Source organism: Rhipicephalus microplus, chromosome 2 (assembly GCF_043290135.1).
Source record: "Rhipicephalus microplus isolate Deutch F79 chromosome 2, USDA_Rmic, whole genome shotgun sequence".
Lineage (NCBI taxonomy): Eukaryota > Metazoa > Arthropoda > Arachnida > Ixodida > Ixodidae > Rhipicephalus > Rhipicephalus microplus.
In genome coordinates this window covers 265,933,010-265,955,553 of record NC_134701.1, presented here as the reverse complement: position 1 = coordinate 265,955,553, position 22,544 = coordinate 265,933,010, and the positions used below count along the sequence as shown (strand labels likewise).

The 22,544-nt window shown below is 45.1% G+C and overlaps 1 protein-coding gene across 2 annotated transcripts in view; it reads right to left on the bottom strand.

The window, feature by feature from the left end:
• Positions 1–22,544, bottom strand: part of GatB (glutamyl-tRNA(Gln) amidotransferase subunit B, mitochondrial) — a 453,352-nt gene that overhangs the window by 124,542 nt on the left and 306,266 nt on the right. The window contains exon 3 of one of the 2 annotated variants that reach the window (XM_075880873.1): positions 20,848–20,916. In XM_075880873.1, coding sequence (XP_075736988.1) covers positions 20,848–20,909 — 62 coding nt within the window. In that variant the 5' untranslated portion in view covers positions 20,910–20,916. Of the gene's footprint in view, positions 1–20,847; positions 20,917–22,544 lie in introns of those variants that run through there. The other variant, XM_075880879.1, reaches the window with a different exon arrangement.

Sequence of the window (22,544 nt, the reverse complement as noted above, 5' to 3'; positions counted from 1 at the left end):
GGGAGAGCGCGTTCCCGTTCGTTTTTATATATGGTAGAAAGAGGCTGAGTGGTATGGAGTGCGCTTGTTCTTCATCGCCATCGGCGTCATCGTCATCATCATGACGGATCAAGGGTACCCTGCATCGTCATCAGCGTGCTTCATCTTCAAGAGTAGAACGCGATAGCGTAATCAGGCCCCGTGTGCATCGCTTCTCAATTGTTAGCCTTGCTTCGGTTCTCAGTCAATGCTTCAACTAAGGAAAAAAAAAACATTTGTGCGTGTATTGGTCTTTTACAAGTATCCCAGATTGCTTACTGCAAATACTATTACGTGCCCATGACGCTACAATTCTTCTTTTTTACGAGTCAGCGAAAGGCCACGGCCGCAGGGCACCACACTAACGTACGCAGCAGTTTACTTCGTTGACGCTTTTGCTGAACATGGTGATTGAGTATGTCCGAGCGCTTTGTGATGGGTGGATCTTTAAAACACCCCATATTCGCGCTGTTCCCACGCTTTGACGCCTGGTGTAATCCCACGCTTCTAACACGCAATATATGGTGCGTGAAGGAGACTCCTTTAACGACATGGAATTCGCGTGGTGTTTTTCGCCGAAGCAGTTTGACGCATTTGCGTGGCCCTGAGGAGAGCGCTTGCTTGTCACGCAGAAGGCCTGGGTTCAGTTCTAATTCGAATTGAGTACATTTACTATGTATTACGTTTGCATATTACTCTATTTTTAATTCACGGAAAACACAGATTTTTTTTTCACTCACAACCAATGACGTCAACGCCACCGCTAAGGTGTAATTTCCGCAAAACGAGCTCTTCAAAACTATCACGTAAAAATCACGTCATTGAGTGCAAATCGCAGGCTGCTTCGCATGAAATCGATTGCCAAAATGCCTGAGATGGACCGGAATTTTTCTACAAGAACATAAGCGTTCTAATCAGAGGGTTGTCCCGGAGTGTATGCGATATATTGTGGAGCTAGCAGTTCTACTTGGTTTCCACGGTTTTGCCTTGAACGCAAAGATCAACTTTCAAAATTGAGGTAACGCAGACCTGAACCGTAGGTTAAATTATTAAAGAGGAAATACCCCGATGGCAGAACCGGAGCGTAACGACTTATGCCGGTCAAATCATTTAATTGCCGACCAGGTAAACAAGCACTTAAAGATTTAAGTGCTGAACGACTACCGAGAAGTTGCAGCTCGCCCAGTGTCGCAGATTCAATGTTGCTGCTTGTGCGCTCACAAAGCTCCAAAAGGAGGCTCACTTAGATTAGGAAAAGCAAACACGACTGAGCAAACAACGAGCGTAGAGCTAGATCAGCTCGGCTAGTCTCGGCGCTTTGAAGGGCGGCTGCACTGGCGAGGCATACAACAAAATTCAGTTTTTTAAGCATTCACTTCCCGTGGGGGATGTTTCTTCCCTTCTCAAAATCAACCGGGCAGTCTTTTTGATCTCGGGAATCGGTGGGGAAATATTTGCCCTGTCGAAAAGTTGAAACATCAAACGGGTGACGTACGTAGACGAAGGAAAATGAAAAAAAAAATGTTTAATGAGTCGCGAAGGTCAACACGTGCAAGTCACCGTCACATACCTGATTCGCAATGGGTGAGTGGTTAATTAAGTACAGGACGTATTAAAAGGCTTGATAATAAAACCGGACCAGAGTACAAACGACCTATTTTGCTTTGGATACTCTTTCGATCAAGTTTATCTAGGAATATTATCGGTAGAAGCACGCGCGTACAAGAACAAAAAGATAAGGCTTACGAAATAGATAATATCTAGAGTTTTACGTCCCAAACCCACCATATGATTATTATTGACGCCGATTTTAAAGACTCTGTAAGTTTCGCCCATCAGGTGTTTTTCAACGTGCACAGAGAAGGCATGTTGCGCGGGCTTCTGGAATTTCGCCTCCTTCAAAATTTTACCGTTGTCACGGTGAAGTTCGCGACCTTCGGCCCACCAGCCAATCACTACGGGTCACCAGCCAATCACTACAACACTGCTCCATAACGGTGGACTCTTATGAAATACGAGGGCACCAATTATTGTGATGAACAGTGGAGTAATTTGAGAAAGAAGTAATGTGACGCCCGACGAGCAAGAAGGAAAAGCAATACTGTATAAATTCGGCCAAGAAATACACTGCGAATGTGACATTGCTCTTTTAGTTCTTATTATATATCGAAGTTTATAAGCCTCGATTTCAAGGAATACCGGTTAGTGAACCGTAAATACGCACACCATTATGGGCTATAAGGCTAGATATTTGCAGAATAACATTTGGTTTCGCACCTATGCGCACGCTTTAACCAGAATGCCTCTCGCACTAAAGCTGGTCCGGCCCGATAAAGTAATCAGCATGAATAAAATAACAAAAAAGTTTTTCTTTCCACTGCTGGGATTTGAACCCGTAACCTCATGCTCCGAAAGCGATTGTCTTTACCACCAGGCTACACACCCATGCTTACGCGAAGGGAATGCATGTACAGCACATCTAAACCCCATGAATGTGTGCCCTTTGTGCAAAACGAATTCAGAAAAAAGATTTGGCAGGTCTGACGTACCTTAGAAATCGATGTTATGCAAAGCATGCGATGGAAGGTGACTGTGTTATATTATATAAAAATATTCAGTGAAACGTTACAGAACTGGCGCTAACAACGCACAGACGAACATAAACAGCCGCATGTGTTTTATATAGTTGTTTACAGTTGCGTAACGATACCAACAGTAACATAGATATTAGCAACACCAGAAGCGGCAAGCAGATATGAAGCGCCAGGACTAGCGAGAATGGTAGCCTTGGACACTGCTATATTAATCAAATCCAGCGGATGGCGCCTAACTAAGATTGGCGTTAACCTGACGTGGTGGCTGTGCCATAGGAGTACATATCTAATCTTCAAAATTTGGATAGCCGTCACTGCAACCACAATAAGCGTTTAAGGAACATTACGGACTATTTGAAAAGTAGTTCAGAGACCTGACGGAACGCAGTTGTAGAATACTTGATTGCCACGCAAAATTCTGGGGTTCGATTCCTGCTGGGAACCTCACAATTTATTCGTTGCATTCGTTGGGTTAACGCTACCGATATCAGCTTTTTCTTAACACCGCTCACGTGTTAGAACAACCCATGTTTGTTCTCACGGTTCCAGGGTAGATATAAACTGTTAATCACCTGTGCTACATACCCGCATACTTATGGCACATATTCGCTTGCGGGTATGTGCCACATGCTTGTCGGAAAAAAGTTTCACAACGTCCGTGATAGTGTTGAGATACAATTGATGTCATGACCAGCGAGTAATATTCGTCAAACCATCCCTAACGTCCCCTACTATTTTTGGCTCAGATTAGATAGATAGATAGACAGATATCTAGATAGATAGATAGATAGATAGATAGATAGATAGATAGATAGATAGATAGATAGATAGATAGATAGATAGATAGATAGATAGATAGATAGATAGCAAATTTGGCAGATATCGTATCGTATCGTATTTGGCGAATCGTACCTGGGAATCAACGTTACGCGAAGCAGGCGGAGGGAAGGTGACCGTGTTGCAATTCTTTTTTGAGTGACGTGTTATGAAATGACGCTAAATTGTGACGCAACTGTACAAATGTTGCAAGCACAGCCATATCTTGGAGAGTTGCAGACGTCTATATAACCAGTCGTTTGCACTTGCGCAACAATACCAACTAAAACATGCGTATTAGCAACACCAGAAGCTGATATCAAGCGCTGATGCTCGCGAGAATGCTGGCCCTGGACACTGCTACATAAACGAACTTCAGCGCATGGCAAGTAACCACAAATGACGTTAACCCGACGTGACGGCTGTATCAAATGAGTACCACGAAGATTAGCGTCTATTTGAAAAGTACTTCTGAGACCTGGCGTAGCTTTGCGGTAAAATGCTTCATTGCCACGCAGAATGCTTGGGTTCAATTCCAGCTGAGACCCTGGTATTTATTCTTTGCATTCGACGGGTCGATGCGACCGATATCGTGTATTTCTTGACGATCACGCGTTAAAATTTTCCATCTGTGTTCTCCAGGGGCCTAGGTAGATAGTGTCAATTACCTGTGGCACATACCTGCGGCATCTACCCATTCGCGGGTATGTGACACTGTCTGGCAGGAAGTGTTTGACGACGTACGCGAGGGGATTGTGACAATATTCATGTCTTGACCAGCGCGTCATATTCGTCAAAACACCTTACCCTCTCATGCTAATTTTGGTTCACGCAAAGTTAAAAGAGTGGCAACGAGAGCACCCAAACGTAAGCGGATAGATAGATAGATAGAGACGCTCAAAGTCACCGAAGTTCGCTAAAAATAGCTTCGCATTTAATTCAACACTTCATTGTCAGATTTTACTGATTTTTATTGTAAAGCATGAAACGTCCTCAGCGCGACATGTTGTAGAGTGGATATAGAAAATTGCACAAATCAATAAAGCTTCTTTGCGAAGATTTCATGCCAGACTTGGGGTTTCATTGTCCCTCTGAGGCGGCTATTACATGTCGTGACAAAAGAGTAAAAGCGACCATGGGTACGCCATCCAGCAATTGGTCACAGCCTTTCTTGTTGGGCAGCGAAAAGGCTTGAGTGGCCACTCTGAAGCATTCTTTCCGCTAGATTTAAGCAGCTGCAGAACTGACTGAAACTCCAAGCAAAAACACAACTCTGTTTCTGGAAACTTCGTTTATCGCAGCGTCATTTGCGCGCCTTGGAAGACTACCTTGCTTCTTTTCTCTCTCTTTTTTTTTCTAAACTCGGCTCAAAAGTGTATCCCAATCGGTCAGCGCTGAAGAAATACTATCGCGACGACGATTCGCCTACATTCCTTAGACACTCATAAGGAACCCTATTTTCTTGTTTCTCGGTGCAACGCCGACCGAGAAAAATAAAATAACCCACTATCTCATATCGCTACATACAGCGACTTACCAGCTGTGTTTATATGTGAGAAATGTTTCTTTGTGGGGAGTGACAGCGAAAAAATATAAACGAACCGCAGTATCTCACCCGAGAAACACCGAAGTGTAGGAAAAAGAAGCGATGCGAGAAAGAAAGAAGCGGTGGCCGTGTTTCCAGCAGCATAAAAAAGGATTACAGCCGCTATATCAGAGCTGAAACGTACCGCAGCAGTCGTATACGAGTGACTGCAACAGGACCATATCCTCCACGGACAGGCAACAACGCCGGCAAGCAACAGTGCGGCACGGCCCTAGCCTGGTTCTGTCGGAGGAAGGAGAAAGAAGAGGGTACTTGGGCTCGCCGGTCGAAACGATATCCAGCGCTGAAGGACCTCTCCAGAGCGTAGGCTCGCGTGCCTTCGGCTACTGCCATTGCGGACGCCGTGGACGTCGCGATTCACGGTGCCATTGGGTCGACGACGACGATGAACGGGCGCGCACTGTATAACGTGGCTCAGAAAACAGCGCGGAACGGGCCGTTTGTGTCGCCTAAAAAAAAGAGAAAGACTAACTATAGATATATATAACAGAAGAGAGGGCGAAGCCGAACTGTCGCGAAAGCTCAGGAACGTCGGGAATCCAGGACAGTATATAACTCCGGCTGCAGATGTGCACGTCGTTTGCAACGGCTCGCGTCGCGGATGGGCGCTTGCATTTTTGGGATACTGACCCATCCTTATCTCCTCCTCTTCATCTTCCCCTGTTCTCCTGCGTGCCCCCCCCAAAGGTGAGCGCGCTTCGTCACAGCAGGCGGCTGTGGAAAGCAGCGGCGGCCCGTTGTCGACGACGGGCTCTATATGGCTACAGCACCAGCTTCCCGCCGGTGCCACACGAACCCTCTCTTCTCCGCTACACCACCAGCAGCCGTTTTCCCTTCTGCCTGTCCTCTGCCACAGAAGCAGTTGTGCATCCTCCCGTTTTGTTTTGTTGGTGTGGAACTCTGGCATGCGCGCTATCCAGCCACTGAACGGCGCCTGCAGCACTGGCGGTACTCGGCCCCAAAATGTTGGTTCACTCGGTCACTCTCATCGTCCAAGAGGGGTACGAAAAGGGGGAGGGGTGAGACGCGCATGGCCGCATTTTCAGCCTATCGTTGAGTCTACCTTATACTCAGTAAGCGGGCGGAAATGAAGGGGGAGGTTAGAGAGATTCGATTTAGCGTGTTCTGTTTGTTTTTTTCCCGCTGTCGACGTTCCACACGTTTTATCTGCACATTTGTATGCTTTTAGTTTGCGTGGTGTTAGTCGGGCGTGCATTCGCGTGCGCGTTGGAGTAACCAGTCGAAAGGGGAGGTGCGCACGCGGATCGCCTCAGAACGCAGTCAATCGCAGATCTATCAGCGCGTAAATTGCCGAGTCCGTCGATATGGGGGGCTGCGAGGCAGTTTGCGCAAACGTGGTCTGTTTCCTGTACGAGGCGCGGAAATTGAGACCGGGCGCAAAAAGAGGTGAAGAATATTGCGCACGAGAAGGGTCCGTATGCGCCGATTGGGGAGAGCGAGTGGTCCGAAGCAATTTAGAGCGGCCTTTCTTCATCAAATCGCCTCGATTTAAAACAAGCGGGTGGTATAGGATGCCTTCAGCGCCGACAGCGTGCGTGTGGGCTACAACCCGCGCACTTATTATTATGCCCTGGCGCCAACGTTCACTAGAGTGTTGTGATTATTTGCATATACATAACGCTCGAGCTTCAGGCCTTTAACTTTGTCAGTGCATCTAGCGATGACGAAAATCTCTCACGAATATGACTGCATGCGGGTATGCGACCTTGCATGTGCCCGTTCGTCACAGACACTACTTTTCGTCTCAGTGCATCGATGCTCTGAACGCTCTAAATTAAATTTCGGCCCGTTGCACTGCCAAAATAGAGATAGCACAACGGGGCACGCCGTAGAGGGAGGCCTCTAGGTTAATTGGGGTCACGTGGGGTTCTTTGGCTCACGTGCACGTACCACAATTTTAATAAGAACATCTGGAGTTTTCGTCCCGAAATCAAGATATAATTATGAGAGACGCCATTGTGGAGGGGTTCGGAAATTTCGACCATCTGGTGCTCTAGCCTGCACCGACATCGCACACTACATGTGCGTGTGTCATTGCGCCTTCACCGAAATTTTACCACCACGGCCGGGGTCGAACGCGTGGCCTTCGGGTCAGCAGCCGAACACCGTAGCCAATGATCCACCGTGGTGGACATCGCGCCTAAATCTTTAGCATATGCGTGTTTTGTGTTCTTGCATTGCTTTCATTGAAATGTGGCCGATCATGTTCTGCGATCGTACCAGCTACCGCACCACCGTGGTCTAGTGGCTAAGGTACGCGGCTGCTGACCCGCAGGTCGCGGGATCGAATCCCGGCTGCGGCGGCTTCATTTCCGATAGAGGTGGAAATGTTGTAGGCCCATATGCTCATATTTGGGAGCACGTTAAAGAACCCTAGGTGGTCGAAATTTTTGGAGCCCTCCACTACGGCGTCTCTCATAATCATATGGTGGTTTCGGAACGTTCAACCCCATATATCAATCAACCGATCGTACCAGCTGTTCATAACAAGCGCTCATTTAGTGCAGTGTTCATTGACAAGTCTTTCGATATATTCGCGCTTTGCTGAGTGGCTTTTAAGGCCACGGTTCATGTAAATGTTATACAAGAGCACACCTGTCCGAACCTGCTTGCTTTTTCTCGCACTTTATTCTTTAAATCGCTTACTTCGCTCATTCTAGTATAATGACACCTACATTCTCTTTTAGATGTAAAGGAGCTCATGGTCGACTTCAATCACTCTCACTCCGCATGAGCAGCAGCTCGCCCAAGCACTGCCAGAACGCGCCCACGCACTAGCGCGTTCGATCCTACGCAAGGGGCTGGGAATGACGCTGTATAGCCTCTCCTCCTCACACTCTCTCAGCAAACACGTGATGATGGGGGGCAACGATATTCCACAGACGAGCCATCAACGCACGTGCTCCTGCGCGGCATGGCGATGAACTCGCAAGAGAGTTCGGGACGAGCAATAGAAACTTCAGTGAATCCATGGCGTACGCCACTTGCAAAACGCGTTAACATCGGGCAAGGTGCCCGTTATGAACTTTAAGTCGACCCACGCGCTGCTTCGCATGCTACGGAGGGTGGGTGGCATGGTCCCCTTTAGTGGGAGATGGTGTAGTTTTAAATGCGAGACACTTCTTAGCGAACTTCGGTAACTTTGAGCATATCTATCTATCTATCTATCTATCTATCTATCTATCTATCTATCTATCTATCTATCTATCTATCTATCTATCTATCTATCTATCTATCTATCTATCTATCTATCTATCTATCTATCTATCTATCTATCTATCTATCTATCTATCTATCTATCTATCTATCTATCTATCTATCTATCTATCTATCTATCTATCTATCTATCTATCTATCTATCTATCTATCTATCTATCTATCTATCTATCTATCTATCTATCTATCTATCTATCTATCTATCTATCTATCTATCTATCTATCTATCTATCTATCTATCTATCTATCTATCTATCTATCTATCTATCTATCTATCTATCTATCTATCTATCTATCTATCTATCTATCTATCTATCTATCTATCTATCTATCTATCTATCTATCTATCTATCTATCTATCTATCTATCTATCTATCTATCTATCTATCTATCTAGGCGCCTACGAATTTTAGCTCTCCTGGCCGTTCCGTTAGTGTTATCGATACCAAACTTGGTATGGCATAACATGACCGTATGAAGAACACACTTGACTAGTCATAACATGAAAATCATGTCATGTATGTCATGAATGTCATAATTTGCATCTCATGGTCCTGCAGCTCTTGCGGTGGTTTCGTTCAAGTGGCATGTTGCAAAACTGGTATGGTATGGCACGATTGTATGGCGAACACAAGCGACACACCCTAACATGAAAATCATGACTTGCGTGTAATGTAACAACATGACTACATGCCACGCTCATGATGCGCTCCTGTCACATATACCAAATTTAATATTACAGTACATGAATGGATGACGAAGGTGTACGTGACTGGTGCAAACATGATAATGTGAGTCATGTAACAACATGACTACATGCCACACTGATGATGTGCCCGCGGCCATTTCGCTAGCTTCACATATGTCAAATTTGGTATTACATGACGCCAATGGATGACGAAGGTGTGTGACTGGTGCAAACATGATAATCATGAGATGTGTGTCATGTGAGAACATGACTACATGCCACAGTCAAGGCGCCAAGAAATTTCGACGTGGCGCGGTGGTCGTGCTCGTCGGCGTTCATTTCGTCGCGTCACGCCGGCTCTGCCATGCCAGGCGCCGGTCCTGCCATATACTCGCAGGCACGCACCTTGCTGCGTTGCTTTGACGCATGCCGTTTTAGCGCGTCCGGTGTCCCTACGTCACGAAAAGAGGGAGATGTCGTGTTGTCTGCGTAACGCATCGGCGCGAAATGCAGCATGTCGCTTTTCGCGCCGGTTGCCGCCGGGCCGCGCTAACGGACTCTGGTCGCGCCTGGCGTCAGACTATACAGTACTCGCGTTTTGCTAACGTAGCGTTGCTGTGCCTAGTGTGCGCGCGCGTCAGCGCTACATTGGAGTATATTGGGCCCTTCATGATGCGCTCGTGGCCGTTTCGCTAGCTCCACATACACCACATTTGGCGTTACGTGACGTCAATAGAGGACGAAATATATGACTGGTGCAAACATGTTAATCCTGACACGAAGAACATGACAACATACCACGCTCATAGCGTGCTCACGGCCATTTCGCTAGCTCCACATATACTGAATTTGGTATCACGTGACGCGAATAGATGACGAAGGTAAACAACACATCAGAACATGATAATCATGACACGGAAGTCATGTACGGCATCATTTACATCCACCTCGTAGCGTTGTGCTGATTTTAAAGTGACATATCAACATTTTTCATTCGTGCTTCGCATATCATCGATTCCCACTGTACGTGGGATCTGCCAGTTTTTTTTTTCATATAATTACAGCAGATTTCAGGTTCGTTTATTGGGAGTATCTGTTACGCCTACATCATATGTCATTGGTGTGTGAATTCCTCTTCAAATGGCACCATCTATGGCCCTCTCAGTCACCACACTTCATCCGCAGCCAATGAACTTGCTGCACTGCGGACTGCATTCAACTACGTCGTAGACTGGACAGCTGAGTCCCGGATTATGTTTACCGACTCGGGAGCGGGCCTGCGGACCCCGATGTCCCCATGCACGCAGGAACAAGTTATATTAGACATCAAATGCCTACGAAAAAAAAAAAAGCCGGCGAACAGACTGCATCACTGCATTGTTCTGCCGTGGATGCCCACCCATTGCATAATACAAGGCAACGTACAGGTTAATCATGCTGTCAAAGCTGGACACGGTATCTCGAGAGAAATTGTAGAGATACCTTTCTCGAGAAATACACGGGTGACACTGAAATAGGCACACGCTTGGCACTCTCAGCGACCCCTCTGGAATGACCCTCTGGACAGACCACTCTGGACAGACCACAACCCCACTGAACAGACCCTCTGGACAGATTCCTCTGGACAGATGCTGGTCACCAGTATGAGTCTGTTTTGTTGTAGGCCCGTGTGCTCAGATTTGGGTGCACGTTAAAGAACCCGAGGTGGTAGAAATTTCCGAAGCCCTCCACTACGGCGTCTCTCATAATCAGATGGTGGTTTTGGGACGTTAAACCCCACATATCAACCAATCAGTATGGGTCTGTTTACAAAGTTGATCCATCGTGTGACCTCAATACACAGCGAGAGCCGCAAGTTAACAAACAACATTAAACATGCCTGCACCACATCAGTTTAAACGTCACAGAGCAATAGTAAGCCATCTGATTCCCCAGTGTAACTTCAATGGAACGTCAAAGTAGATGCTATGTGTGTGCGTGTGTGCTCCCCCTCTCTTTCTTTCTTTCTTTCTTTCTTTCTTTCTTTCTTTCTTTCTTTCTTTCTTTCTTTCTTTCTTTCTTTCTTTGTTTCTTTCTCTGTTTCTTTCTTTCCTTCCTTCCTTCTTTCCTTCCTTCTTTCTTTCTTTTCTTTCCTTCTTTGTTTTCTTCATTCTTTCCTTCTTTCTTTCTTTCCTTCTTCCTTCCTTCCTTTCCTTCTTTCTTTCTTTATTTCTTTCTTTCTTTCCTTTATTGCTGTTTTCTTCTTTCTCTTTCTTTCTTTCTTTGCTCTTCTTTCAATCTCCCCTTCCACCTGTGCAGGGTAGCACACCAGTTATGCCTAACTGTCTGACGTCCCTGCTTTCCTTCCTTCCTTCCTTCCTTCCTTCCTTCCTTCCTTCCTTCCTTCCTTCCTTCCTTCCTTCCTTCCTTCCTTCCTTCCTTCCTTCCTTTCTTCCTTCTTTCCTTCCTTCCTTCCTTCCTTCCTTCCTTCCTTCCTTCCTTCCTTCCTTCCTTCCTTCCTTCCTTCCTTCCTTCCTTCCTTCCTTCCTTCCCGGAGGACATATTCCCAGATACTTATCCTGAGCCCACGACGAAGCCGAGCGTGTACGTTAAGTGCCACGAAAGAGCCGTCGACTTTCTTGCGGGCCCCTAGCCTGAACGAAGCTTTGTGAACAGCATTGTCTGTGTGCGTACGCATGTGTGTATCTGTGTAAGAGAGAGAACACCTGGAGTATAGTGAAGTAGCATATCAGGCAAAGCGGATAGTCAGACTAACATATCCAGCTTTTCATTGACGCATTCTTTTCTCTTTTTTGTGCAGAAATATGTTTGTGTGTGTGAAATCAAGTCGAAGCTTGTGAAGTAACGTTACGCGTGCCGTGGGAGATTTGCCGATATTGAGATTGTTCTTTGCGCATCAAGTTCATGTAATAACGCCTCGTTTACTTTAGTACTATTAAACATCCTCTCGACGGTATCGTGGCTTGGGGCCGCAAAGAAGGAAGCCGAAGATCCATCACAACCCGACGGAACGGAATGATAATTTATTTGATGACAACAAAGATTTGGTGACAATGGCGCCACCGATGTTCACAGGGATCCCAGAGTGTGCAATATAACCAAAGAGAGCAACCAACCGTAGAAACACAACACTTTCCACAGTACAGTTTTTAGATCCCCATGTTTACGATTTGAGTTCCACAACTTCCTGGGACGCGCCCCGCCGCGGTGGTCTAGTGGCTATGGTACTCGGCTACTGACCCACAGGTCGCGGGTTCGAATCCCGGCTGCGACGGCTGCATTTCCTATGGAGGCGGAAGTGTTGTAGGCCCGTGTGCTCAGATTTGGGTGCACGTTAAAGAACCCCAGGTGGTCGAAAGTTCCGGAGCCCTCCACTACGGCGTCTCTCATAATCATATGGTGGTTTTGGGACGTTAAACCCCACATATCATCAACTTCCTGGGCCGCTTATGAAGTTTGAGAAATACCTGCATCACCGCCCGAGCACTCGTGCGCTGTGCTGCAGAAAAAAGAACGACGGCCATGCATCGTTCGAAAGAACCACGCGTTGAATGTGTCAGTATTTTACGCTTTCGAGAGCAGCGCTGAACAACAATGTAAAACTCTTGACCGATGAAGTAGTGCGCACTGAATCTTCTGTTCATCGTCAGCGCTGCATTCGCCTAGTGCTCTACGTCGTTCTCTCTTGCTTAGCGCTGCATGTCGTCAGAACAATGGCAATGGTTAGAGCAATGACCACTGGTCGACAGGGCAACTTCGTAGAGGGGCTGCCTCAATCAATCATTTGAACGGCTTTCAGTTTGGAATGCAGCAAGCGCCAAGAGGAATAGTTTTTTTTTTATCTTGTTGATTTTCTTTTGTCTCCTGGAAGCCTGCCTGCCTGCCTACCGCTGCTCTAGTTTATGAGCGAATGATTCTGCAAGACTAAAAAAACTGAAAACTGCTTCAGGCGCCTGAAGTATTATCTGTGCCGGGAAAAAGAGATTTGGAGCTGTAGGCGCTTGAACAATTTACCAGATGATAAGTGCAGCAATATCCGAGGGTTAAGTGAAATAAGTATACACTGATAATGAATTAACGAGCAACAATGTTGAACGATAACTCAGTGATTATTTATGCTCGGCGTGAGATGCGATGCTGCGTTTTGAGCACTTCTTTTGGCTACCTTGCGAATGCTTTGTCGATGTGAAAACTCACAGAGTACCTTATCTTTTCCATATGATGACTCAAGTGTGAGAGCCATTTGCCCTTCTTTTTTGTTTTGGCTCAGTGGGCCCGGGTGGTCGCCGACATCTTCATAGAGAACCCGGACTGGGCTTCTCTTCCACGTGTTTTGTTTATATATATTTATTGGAATGTTTTTTCTATCTTTCACGTTCGATCGCGTTATTGCGACTACCTCCAAAAGATTTCTGTACCTAGCACGTCTTCCCAATGACTCCTGGATTGGAGCTATTGCGAGCTTTATGCTCCTCGCACGCCTCTGGCATCGGCTAATTCCATCACCGAGCGGCCATGTCATGTGATGGCGCCCCATCTGACGTCTCGTCGACGTCACAAATTGTTGTGATTTGTGACGTCATGAGAGACGTCATCACCAGATGATGATTTTTTACACCACTCGCGTTGACGCAGACGGTCACTTGTCGTGCTTCACGAGGCATCTAACCCCCGTATTCAGAAACTCTCATTGACTTGAACTTGACTTGAAACCGCCTTCAATGCAGCGCGTTTGACGTGCGTCTGTGCATTCGTGCTGCCTTGGCATCACCTAAAGACAGCGCTTTCGAAACGCGTTTGTGCTGCATTGGTGGCAAATCAAGCTCAAGTTGGTGCCAAGTCAAGTTCAAGCAAACAGCACTTCTGATTACGGGGGTAAGGATCTCACGTTAATATCACCCTTTATAGCCTTGCACCATTGCAGCTTGTTAGCGTTGCGTCAAGACTGCTAATTAATATGTAAATCTAGTTTTGAGTTGCTCTTTGAATTGACGCCAGGTAAAACAAAAATGAGAAATAAGGGTGAAATAAAAACGGAAATAAGAGTATGAAAAATGAAAGAGGGTCAGTGGAGGGGTAGGATTTGGGCATTTGTACAGTATGCTTGCTTCCGATAAGGATTTTTACATCGAGAAATATACTTCGCAAGCTCCTTTCAAATATTTTGTGAAAGTGAACGGCATGATACACAACTGCACCAAAACGATGCCTTTTTCTGTGCGCAGGAAAATAAAGCAAAAATAATCAAAAAGTGACTGAGCTGTTTTCGATTCGATTACTTATAATATGTCATCAGTTAAGCTACCTTAATGAGTTTTGGTGGCAAAACAAAAAGGCTATCATTAATACAGGAAAATAGGGGGCTACGGTGGAGAAAATAAGAAGAAGAAGAAGAAGAAAAGAGAGACACGCATTGTCACGTCCCTTTTGTTCTGCTCTAACTGGCCTGCAGCGGAGAGACTAAAGTTCACATCACCTTGGGTTCTCCACTGCTGTAACTTCTGCAGCGAAAAGTAAAAGTAATTATCCAAAAATATTATTCAATACGAGAGAACAAACATACATCAAACTGAAACGGGTAAATAAAAAAAAAGACACTATCCCTTGTGCGTACACCTAAGACGACTAGAAGACGAAAGCTGTCTTCTCCTTTTGCTTCTCAGTAGATGTATTGACCCGCCGCCGCCACCGCCCCCTTCCGTCAGCTTTCTGTACGTTACGTGCTTTTGCATTGCTTTCAGGATCACAGACATTAGATGCTTTTTATATCTAACCTAGCCTCGTTCTACCTGCGAGATCAGACCATTTTAGAACACGTAGCGATGTAGTACGATAGCGCCGTCGCATGACGTCACCATAACATCCCAGATTCTGCGACTAAAAACATCATGATGACGTCATATTGTGACGTCATCACGCGTTTTTTTCCATCTCTCACGTTCACGCCGCCAACGTCACCAAGGGCCAATGTTCGCGTTTTACGAAGCGTATAAGCTGCCTGCCTTAATAGCCTTGTAATGAGCTCTTCGATAGCAGGGGTTCGCATTTACAGTTTTATACCCCTGTCACACGGGCACTTAAAAGTCTTTTAAGTAAGCGGTCTTTTTCCGAAAAGGAGTTCCTGACAGCAGACACACGGCACAGAGCGAACTCCTTTTCAGAAGCAGTCTTTTTCGTAAACGGAGCTCGTCGATCTTTTTTACGGCTCCGAATGAGTAGCCTCGAAACCAGTGGGTGCCAGCAAATTTCGAGTGGTGGGAAAAAAAGAGCGAATGCTTATTTTTCTGTCACCAAAACTCTTTGTAAAAACAAATTTCATATCCTGCAGAAGGTGTAATGAACTCTTTTAATGGTTATTTCCTTTTCTTCTCTCGTAAGCAGCTACAACGCGTCAGCAATATCACGTGTGGACGCTCGGTCTCGCGCCGCGCCATTTTGCACAAGTGTTTCTTCATTTCTTATTCTTAAATGTATTTGAAGAAACGAGCAGTGCAACAAGTCTTTAATTTGTACATCGTGATACATCATTTAATTTTCATTGCTTCTCTTTTAACTGCTAGCGCCACGCTTTCGCTAGCGTCTTCGAACGAAAACACTAACAGGAGATCGTTGCTGCCGTGTGTCTGCACCGTTTGTTAAAACTCTTTCAACTTCGTAAAAGACCGCTTACTTAAAAGACTTTTTGCGCGCCCTTGTGACACAGGTATTACGTGCTCTCGCACACGTTTCTAAGATGCTTTTTTTCTAACAGCGTGCGGACTAACGCACCATTCTGTGCACTGCATCGCATAGGTGTATCTCACAAGCGCGCATGTGTAGCCGTCTTCTGTTCGCGGAGGACGTATGACGGGCACAGAGCACAAAGCCGGGTGCGCGCTCTCTTTCCCGTCGACGCCGCAAGAGCGCGCGCGGGGGCACGCGTTCTACAAGCGCGCTTTCCGGCGCAGCACCAGAGCCTGTCGGGCCGGTGTCGCACGAGGACGCGTTGTTGGTGAACTGCTCCGTTCGCCGAACCTTCGCCGTCATCGCGCGCGTTTTGTGGGTGACAGATTTTCGTCTGAGAAGTCACTGTGAACGTTGTGATTGCGGATTGACTACCGGCGCAAAGCGTCTTCCCTAGCTTCGACCAGCTATGCCGGCTGGTGCACCACCTCTCGGCTGTGGTATTGAAGGTAAGTTTTTTTTTTTTTCAAAGCTCTATACACCGCTTGTTTGGGTTCGACAAGCAGTGGAAAAAGTGAGTTGGTGTCTTCTGCGCTGGGGTGCCCAGTTTTTCTGTGCTGACGTATGAAACTTGTTACTTTATGCCGTTGTTTCCGTTTGCTATGTTTTATCTTTACTTGTTCATTGCTTATTCTAGGCGACCACTTGTAGTTTATATTGATATATTTTGTGTTGTCAGAAATTATAGAAATGAAGTATTCTAAGTTGCATAAACTTCAGCCTCTTCACAGCAAGTCGGTTAGATGAGAACAGAACAGAAGCACAGAATATGAAAGACGGCACGAAATCATCGGTACTTGCTCATCTACACTTCCATAACTGAGCATGTCTGAAGACTCAAACTGCCTTTGATGACTTTTGGCAAAAAAAAAAAAAAAAAGGCTAGCCTCATAACTTTTTGTGACGCAGAAGTTAGAGGTGAACGTATGATGTGGCTAAGGTGGAAATAAGTAAAAAAAAAAAAGTCAGGAGTTCTTATGTTGATCACTCAAGGCATGTGGTTTCTCAAAAAAGAAAAATTATTTTTATGCATTGTTATGTCAGAGGAATATTTATTCTCACACCCGACGCGTCTGTTTTTCCCGCGGGAACGGGAATAAATTTGAGAAAGAAACAACTAAACGTTACATTGTATGAAAAAAAAAAAGCGGTGACACTTTGCTTTCTCAAAGGGCGGTAACATCGAGCAATGGAAGAATGAAGGGTAATTAAGAAACTAGTTTTTCATTATTAGACGCGATCTTAATGAGAACTAACACATAATGAAGCCAAGGAACGTACAGGGGACGTTATTTGCAGTAATTATGATACGTATAAACGTGAACGATGTTTTACCAATTGAGGCCGCGGAATGAACACCGCTGTAGCTGAACTGGTAGAGCATCGGATCCACTATGCGAAGTTGGCAGGTTTCCTTCCGTACGCTTCCATTTCATCCTATTTCCGTCATAACCACTGCAAATGACACCCCATATACATTTCCTGGCTCGATTGTATTTTGCTTTTTATTCAAGCAATAAAAGGTTGTCAAAGCTTTCATTATAGTTTCTTGTCATTAGAAAAAAAAAAGAACTTCGGAGATCGGCTGCTCTTGCTGACGCCTAACTTACTTAATTTCACAAGTGCGGAACAAATGAAACAAAATTCTGATTTTACCGCCTTCGAAGGAGGCGCACCGACAACGTTGCTACCGCGCGAGGTAAGAACGTGGCAGAGACAGCTTTACAGGAGGGAGAGCCGTGATTAACGATGATTACGAGCGGAGAAGACCCCGCAAACTAGCTGATAGGGTGGCTCATTAGAATGCCCCTTTAGGGGCCAATCATCCGGACCAGTTAATGAGCACACCGGCGGGCAGCGGCAGCCGAAATGCGACGGCCACACAGTGTTGGCTGCTGCACAGGTTAGACGCATCGGCGGGATGACGCCAGTCTGCAGGCGCCTACTGTAAATCGTCCTTGCCGCAATGTGTTGCTGCAGAATGTTGCGCTCGCGGGTGAGAGAGAAGCAGAGAGAAAGGCGGTTACTGCTCGCGCCTGGGATCGTGATAGCTACGGGAGGGCGAGAAATGACAGAAAATGTGCACGTCGATTTTCCTGGCGGCTTTTTTTTTTCGGCGGTTGATGGAGACGGATTCACGCTGTTTGACGAAAGGTGGACGAGGAGGAAGAGAGAAAGAGAGGGGGGTGGAGGTACAGCGAGAAAGACTCGACAGCAGCTGGCAGCCCTCCCACGGAAGTACCTTTCTTGCGAATGCTCTCTTTTCGTGCGGTTTCGAAAGTCGGCCGCTTCTAAGCGCGCGCACTGAGTTGCGTCGAACAAAAGAAAAAAAAAAAATGGATACCTCGATTTTCAACCAGTATCTGGTTTTGTTTTTTTAGCACTGATACGACCACGAATCGGTCACGGAACTCGTTCATGAGTCGACTCACCCAGACTCAAATCAAGCCGTGAGTCCGGGTGAGTAATATTTTGGTGAGGGTTGAGTCTGAATGGATCCTGCTCAAGACAATGCTAGTGAGTTTGAATCCGATTGAGTAAGATACTTCACGAGTGAGTCTGCATGAGCTCCACGTGTTTTCCCGACTTATGGATGCGACTCACGTACGCGTGGAAAGACTTCTTGCATTTTACCTGTCAGAACCACGGTATAATTAGGGAGCACGCCTCAGGGGCTGTCAGTGGATTGAATTCGATCACATAGTGTTATTTAACCTGATATTTGATTTCGGTAAACTGGTGTCCCTTGTGCTTCGCTCCCATTGAAGTGTGGCCGCCGTGGCAGGAACACGAACACACGACCTCGTACTCATAGACAGATCGGGCAAGAGAGTATTCTGTTTCTTTGCCCATACGCTTATGGACCGCATTGTAGAAATTCAGCCGGGACATACAGACAAGTCTGCTGTTTCTTTAGCATACGTTTCTTCGCTGTCCCAGATTTTTTAGTCTATAAACATGAGAACTTTGCATTTGCGTGTGTACTGAGATAAGGATTCTAAATGTGAACACTCAGGATTGAAGTGAATTGATAGTGGTACCACAATGTGAACAATATAGTGGTAAATATTAAAAACACTACAAAACTATGGTTCAAATGTAATCTTCTATGGTGCGGTCACAAAATATTGAACAGAGTCGGAAAGTTTTGGAGTACAATTCATGTACTGTAAATTGTAGAGGAACGATTATTCATTGAGACAGTTGATGCTCCCATGGACTTGTTATGAGGCTGCATATTTTTAAACTTTATATAGTAATCGATGTCGAGTGTGACTTTAATGTAACGGTGATTCGTTAATGGCGCCCTGAATAAACCCTCCAGGCGCAAATTATGGTGCACTGTCAATGTTAGCATCGAATTCCCATAACACAATTTTAAGACACTCAATATTAAACTTCAAGGAAGAAAGTAAAGTAGTGAGCTGTTATGAGCGATCTTTAGCAATTATTTGTAATTTGTGTGTAATTGAATACTTGTTCATTTCGAAGTCAGTCATGCTTCATTTTGCCGTAAAGAGAATGAAATCATAGTCTCGTTATCTGTGCACAAATAATTTTTCATTTCACTATTACATATCGTAAAATATGCGTCCACAATCATAGAAACCACCGCTAAAGGGGATGTGTGTGGCTCATGTCGAGAACAATAGAAAGTAATGTGTTCGTTATAGGATGCCAGCAAGAAGACGTTCGCACAACGCAACAATAAACGAGTGACATACAAAATGAACGGTGTGTGCTATTTCTAATCGAAGGCAACACATCACAAAGTGATTGTTCCAGCACATAATCATCAAAAGGTGTTTTTTTTTGTAGCACCTGTACACACTCAGACATCGAGCTTTTTTTATGTGTGTTTGCGAGTGCTATTGAATTTCCAACTGGGCCAGGTCTTCCGCACTATTGAAATTTAGCCCCTTCTCGGACTGCAGGGCTCAGACATGGTTTACATCCCTGCTGTTCTTTTGTTCTTGATCTCTTTATTTCTCTCTCACTGATTCCGTTTGACTGATCGAAGAGTCACAACGCAAGCCGCGTGAACAATCATCAATAAAACAACCTGCAATGTCTTAGCTTCCAAGACGACGCGCACGCGAACCATTAAGTAAATCGTTGTCCAGTTGAAAGAAGCACGGGGTTGTTCGCATATAATTTACGCAGCACAATGATGACGATTCAGATCCTTTATACGTGAGTTGAAACCTCTGAACAAAAAGTACGAGTCGCTGAGCAACTTCCGGGTGTCTCATCTGCGCTATGAATGCAGCATGACGCGCCGTGCTTTATTGTGGCCGTCTTCAAAGAACGACCCTCATTGCACAAATAATATTGACCTTTGAGCATTTCCGATATGTAATTGTGTTTGCTTTAACCTCCCACCTTTTATTCTTCTTCGTCTTCTTTTTTTAGTTCAACATACGAAAGGTCAATAGGTTTTTATTTTTTGTCTGAGTAACAAGTCGTCTACATGTTTACACTGGAAGCCCCCACTCTCGTGTAATCGCTTTCAGCCAGTGGACTTCAAAAACGATCGGGGCACGAAAGCGGCAGCCGAGATTACGTGCTTTTTCTTTATGTTGGAAGATGTTTCTTGCAAGGCGTAAACGCGAAATCGTCGTGCGTGTTGCGCTTGAGTTAAGATTTAAGGAACCAAAGCTGGCTGAATGAACGAAAACATATCATTTGGCCATGTTATCATGTCGCAAACTCGGCGAAGACGCGTTACGATGAATGCTCGTGTTTGAAAAGCAGTCGTTTCTATCGATCTGGTTCCGTCTCCGTGCTTCGAAACGACGCCATTCTCTGCTACAAATATTGTGTTCCTCGCGAAATGTCGTCCGGAATACGTTCAGGTGGGCTTTGAATAGAGACGACAAGGCATGACTAAAAGAATGTGTGAAGACATTTTTCAAAAGACTTTGAGGGAGACGAGAAAGAGTGTCACGTAACAGCACAGTTTTCACGAGTCAGCCTACAATATAGTACTGGTGAACATAGTTGAGCAAGGCTGAAAAAACCTCATGTTTCATTTTTCTGAAATGTGGTGTTTTTGAACTTTCATTATAGAAGTGTGCATACATGATATCGCGAACAGCGAACGACGTGATTGATATTTAGTTTAGAAATCAAACTTGCATGTGCAAGATGGCTGCATCACTTACCATGAGGAGCACTTAGGCAAATGTTGCTTTTTGGAGAAACTGAAGTTCCCTCTTCCATCCATAGACTCCCTAGAGGATGAAGAAAAAAAATTGGAAATTAGTGATTGCTGAAGGTATCCGTATTGTATGACATTGAAATTTCATATTGTACGCACTTACTAGCTTTCCTTTTTTTTCTGAGATCATAAAAACTGGCTTTTAGTCGTTCGGCATTTACTTGCTGATGCGTGCTATCATCTGACTGTATCATATTCCCAAAGTGTCTTCAAGCATAATCGAAGAAACATAAGCAGCCCGTAAGCTCTTTATGGCCTTGTAGATACGGACCAACTCAGTAAAACACGTTTACAAGTTACGCATCTATGTGCATATATAGGACGCAAATTAGTATCTTGGGGGGTTGAATCCCGGCCCTAGCAACCGCATTTTTGGTGGAAGGAAAAATAATCGGAGTCCGTGTACTTAGAGTCACACAATAAAGCACCCCAGGTGGTAGAAATTTCCAGAGCTTTCTACAAAAACTTCTTTCATAATAATATCGTGATTTTGAGACGTTAAACTTCAGCAAAATTTTATAATAAAACTAAGGTTCTAACACAAGTACTTATAAAAGACGTTCCAGTTTCTAGACTAGTTGCTGGGTGGTCTTTACAAAAAATTAAAATACTTTCTGTGTAATTGATCATCATGATGATCGTAGACTTTGATGAGTTCATCATTGCCGCAACTCATCGAACTGCCAAAGAAGAAATGGATCCCGTATGAGCCTTATGCTACAACCTAGCTCTTCTGTTGAACTTTCTGTTGGACACGCTGCGCCTTCTGGCAGCGCGTTCACTAAGCTCTCATTTTTTGCTTAAAATTTTGCGTAACCTCCGGAATTGCGTCACCAGTACGCCGTGGGCATGAGCCGCGTACTATAACTTGGATCCTTTCCTCGCGCTTTTATAATTCCTCTGAAATGCCATGCAAAACAGTGCCTGCTTATGCCACGAATACAACCTCTCATGGCCTACAGAAATTTTCATTGGAGCAACAAAGTGCAGTGCAGTTATGCTTCATGAACGTGCATGACGCCCAACGCCGAATAGGGAGAAATCCGTGTTTCTTCTCCTTCTAGGGCTTTCGTTACTTTCCCTGTCGTTACTGGTAGGATGTCGAATTCCTCAGTGCATTTATATTGCTTCTTACGATATCATACTGGTTGTTTCGGCTTCCGTACAGCTCTCTGTAGAACAAAGAAGGAAACCAAAGAGGTAAAGCTGCTGGTGAAATTAAGGTAACAAGGAACCTCCTGAAAAATGGCGGAGAAAGGACTTGAAAAATTACAGGCCAATCAGCTTACTGTCGGTTCTCTACAAAATACTTACAAAAATATTAGCTCATAGATTTAGGGCAACATTAGAGTTCAATCAGTCAAAGGACCAAACAAGATTTCGTACAGGATAGTTCACAACAGACCATATATACTCATACTGTCAATCAGGTAATAGAGAAATGCGCGGAATACAGCCAGCTCCTATTCATAGCTTTCATAGATTACCAGAAGGTGCTTGACTCAGTCGGAAAATCAGCAGTGATGCAGACATTACGGAATCAGGACATCGATGAACCCTACATAAACATCCACAGCCACCATAGTTCTCCACAAGAAAGCGACAGAATCCTAATAAAGAAGGGTGTACGGTAGGGAGACA